This window comes from Eupeodes corollae, chromosome 1 (genome assembly GCF_945859685.1).
Source record: "Eupeodes corollae chromosome 1, idEupCoro1.1, whole genome shotgun sequence".
Taxonomy (NCBI): Eukaryota; Metazoa; Arthropoda; class Insecta; order Diptera; family Syrphidae; genus Eupeodes; species Eupeodes corollae.
The window spans coordinates 139,841,149-139,844,662 of record NC_079147.1 but is presented as its reverse complement, the minus strand read 5'-3'; the positions used below and the strand labels follow the sequence as shown (position 1 = coordinate 139,844,662).

The window sequence follows — 3,514 nt, the reverse complement described above, 5'->3', positions numbered from 1 at the left end:
AATTAATATGAGGTTGAAACCGTTCAATACCAGGACATTGAATATGATTTCCACATTACTAGATCCCAGATTCAAAAAAACTGGATTCAGAACTACTCAAGAAGCAGACAACGCATCCCAAATATTGCAAAGAGAGTATGCTGCTATTATTGCGTCCTCAGCCCAAAGAGCAGAAGTGCCAGTGCCAGTGCCAGCACCTTCAACTTCAAGTACAGAATGTACTTCAAATGATTTACTGTTTTTGTCTAATCAGCAACAATACCAGATATCAACACCAGTAAGTGACTCAAAAGCAATAATATGTTACGAGTAATGGCCAATAAATATTTGTGTTGTCCAGCGACTTCTGTTCCTTCTAAAAGAATTTTTTCAAAAGCTGGTCAAATCATGAATGTGAAAAGAAACAGATTGAAAGATAAACATTTAAATACATTGCTATTTATTCACCCTAATTATAATATATTCAAGTAAATACATGCATTGAAGATAATTTATACATAATCGTATCTGTGAATTTAAATATGTAGGTATTGGTATGCTGTGAATTGAAACCTATAAGTTCTTGCTGTGAAATGAAATCTCACTTTAAATAAATATAATATATTATTTACATTAATTATGCACTTTATTTCATATGTATTGGTAAATTTCGGAGTCGAAAAAAAACGAACTCGAGATAAAGTCAAACATGGGAAAACGATGATGGAATGTTTTTTAACGGTTCGATTTTCTGAAAAACTTGCAAACCGGTTGAAATGAAATTTGTTTCACCAACGTTGTTTAATATGAACATTTATTAAAGACAAACATTTAAAAACAAAATATTTCAAGCATTTTTAATAGATTTTTGGAAAATAAAAGAAAAAAATCAGAACTCTTTAAAAAGTCGATTTTTTTTATTTGTATTTTTTGTTATGGAAAAGCTTTTTTTTATTTTCCTTAGCTATATAGTCTCATTTAATTTGTTATTTTTAATAATAACACTATCGATTGTTTATCGATTAATCGATTGTTTAAAAAAAAACAATCGATACTATCGAAAACTCAAACAATCGATGTTTTATTAACACTAAGGTATCATCTTTGCCTGTACAAACATATATATGTGCATAAATAAATAAAACATTTTTTCTTTTGTCTATAAATTCAAGCCCGGCAGCGTCTATTAGTTCACCCACACCAACAACATCTGCCGGTGCAATGGGGAACACGTTGGAATGCCCGACAGTATCTCCTGCGGCAACGTCGAAGAGAATGGGCCCAAGGCAAAAATACTGGCAGATGAGAGAAGAAAGCGCTGCCGGAAAGTATCAACTTTTAAAGAAATATACTGCCAGCAAATTAAAAAAAATGGACGAAGCGGAAAAAGGAAAAGAAGCAAAATTAGTAAGGAAAGAAAAATTTCTAAGGGAATTATTTAATAAACCATTAGTTTTATTTGAATTTACATAAAGCTGTGGTTCATTAAGTAATTCTTTTAACAACTATAAATTTATATGTTTAGTTTCTTTATTTTATATTTTTATATTTTTAATGTCAATATATTCCTACAAGTGATTTTTTTGTGATTTTTAGTTTTTATGTAAATAAGTTCCTTTATATACATTTGTTGTGATTAATGAAATGTGGTTTTTTGAAATGTATGTAATAGGTTTTTTCTGTTTATTTTGAAATATATGTTATATGTTTATTTTGAATGCAGTGAATTTTCTTATTTTGTTTTGATGTTTGTTCAAATGTATGCATATGCATAAATAAAACACGTTAGTACTTTTTTAAATGAATTTTTGTTTATTTTAAATTTAATAAAACAAAGTTTCTTTTAATAAAGAAGAGCGCAAGTTCATTTTTATATTTTAAATTATATTTCTATTGATTAAAACTTCCATTAACAGTTGTCGCCTAGAACTATTTGAAGTTCCAGAATGAACATCAAGATCTGGAAAAGAATCAATCTGATGGCCTTCCTCTAATTCATCGTTGTTGTCCACACACATGTTATGGAGGATGCAAGCGCAGAGAACTAAGTTCACAGCAGAATTTATATTTGTTTGTTCCGTAAAATGAAGAATTCTTCGAAAACGAGTTTTAAGTAGACCGAAAGAATGTTCAACTACGATTCGTCCAGAAGAATGTATTTCGTTGAACTTACGTTGAGCAGCAGACATATTTCCATTGTCTTTAAAGGGCAGAACAAGCCAGTCAAGACATGGATAGGCAGAGTCTCCGAGAAGAAATGAATTGATAGGAAAAAGCTCTTCGGTCCTTTCGCACGCGTCCCTATATAATTCCGATCTTCGTAAAAGGCGACTGTCGTGCAAGCTCCCCGGTTCACCACAAAAAACGTTAATAAACTTTTTTTTAGCATTAACAACACCTTGAAGCAAGATGCTATAACTATGCTTTCTGTTGAAATAGTTCTCTTTATTTAAAACGGGAGCCTTGATTTTTATGTGCGATCCATCGATACAGCCCAAAATGCCTGGTATTTTAGTTTTGGCTTCCATTGCTGCCATATTTTGCCCAACTTCTTCTCTGCTTGGCCATTTAATATATTCATGCCCGATGGATATGAGCCATACTGTAACTTTTTTAACTACATTCCACGCGGTTGAACGTGATATGCCAAATAAATTAGATATTTCGCGGAAAGTGTTGGTATTTGCAATATACCATAGAAATATATATATTTCTTTTTCGGCTGAAATTCTCGGCAGCCCTCTTTTTGGCGTGGAATCGCAGCGTAGTAATAAGCTATACCGATCTAGAAATTTTTTTAAAAAATTGCATGAATATGTATACATGTAATAAGAAAAACTAATTGTATACCTATCAAAACGTTCACTGTTGTTCTTTCAAGTCGAAAGTGGATTTTAAAATTCGCATCGCAATAATTACGAATTATATCCACAAAATTTTCTATTTTTTGGTGATTCGATGGAATATTTTCAGATGATGAGTCTGAGCTTGTATCGAATCTGGACAAATTCGAAATGCTTGATGTGCTGCTATCATCGCTTTCCAATAAAAACTGCAAATACAAATGTTTTTTATCATAAAAAAGAAACAAAAATAAAAATAATTACTTACATCAACTACCGCAGCCTCCATTTGTGGTTTTTGTTTGTTTTATTTTGAAATGTCACTTTGAAGGAAGGAATTTCACACAGATACCAAACTTGAAATAATAAAAATATGATGATTCAAAGCTGTTTTATTATCATGATCTGATCCGGATCAGATCATGGTGATAATAAAACGCGGCTAATAACGCATTATTATATAGTTCACATTTTTGATAGAGATGTTGTGTTCTACGAGATACAAAAAACCAAAAAGTGACTTATTAATTGGTTACAGACTACTAAAAGAAGCTTCCATAAAATTGGACTTTAAAAATGGTGTCTTAATCTATAATAATAGGAGAAAGAAAATATTCTTATCTGTAGATAACAATGAAAAAAAAAATCAGAAAAAAATATAAATGTAGGATCCCAAAACGGCAGCACTGGAC

General features: G+C 31.0%; 1 protein-coding gene across 1 annotated transcript; it reads right to left on the bottom strand.

Annotated features, from left to right (window-relative positions):
• Window positions 1–1,771: 1,771 nt before the first annotated feature.
• LOC129940878 (uncharacterized) lies at window positions 1,772–3,253 on the bottom strand. Its single transcript, XM_056049400.1, has 3 exons — window positions 3,091–3,253; window positions 2,830–3,031; window positions 1,772–2,764 (listed from the first exon to the last, which is right to left on the bottom strand). Exons 1-3 carry the CDS (start codon window positions 3,109–3,111, stop codon window positions 1,857–1,859), a joined length of 1,131 nt encoding a protein of 376 aa, XP_055905375.1. The 5' UTR covers window positions 3,112–3,253; the 3' UTR covers window positions 1,772–1,856.
• Between the last annotated feature and the right edge of the window lie 261 nt (window positions 3,254–3,514).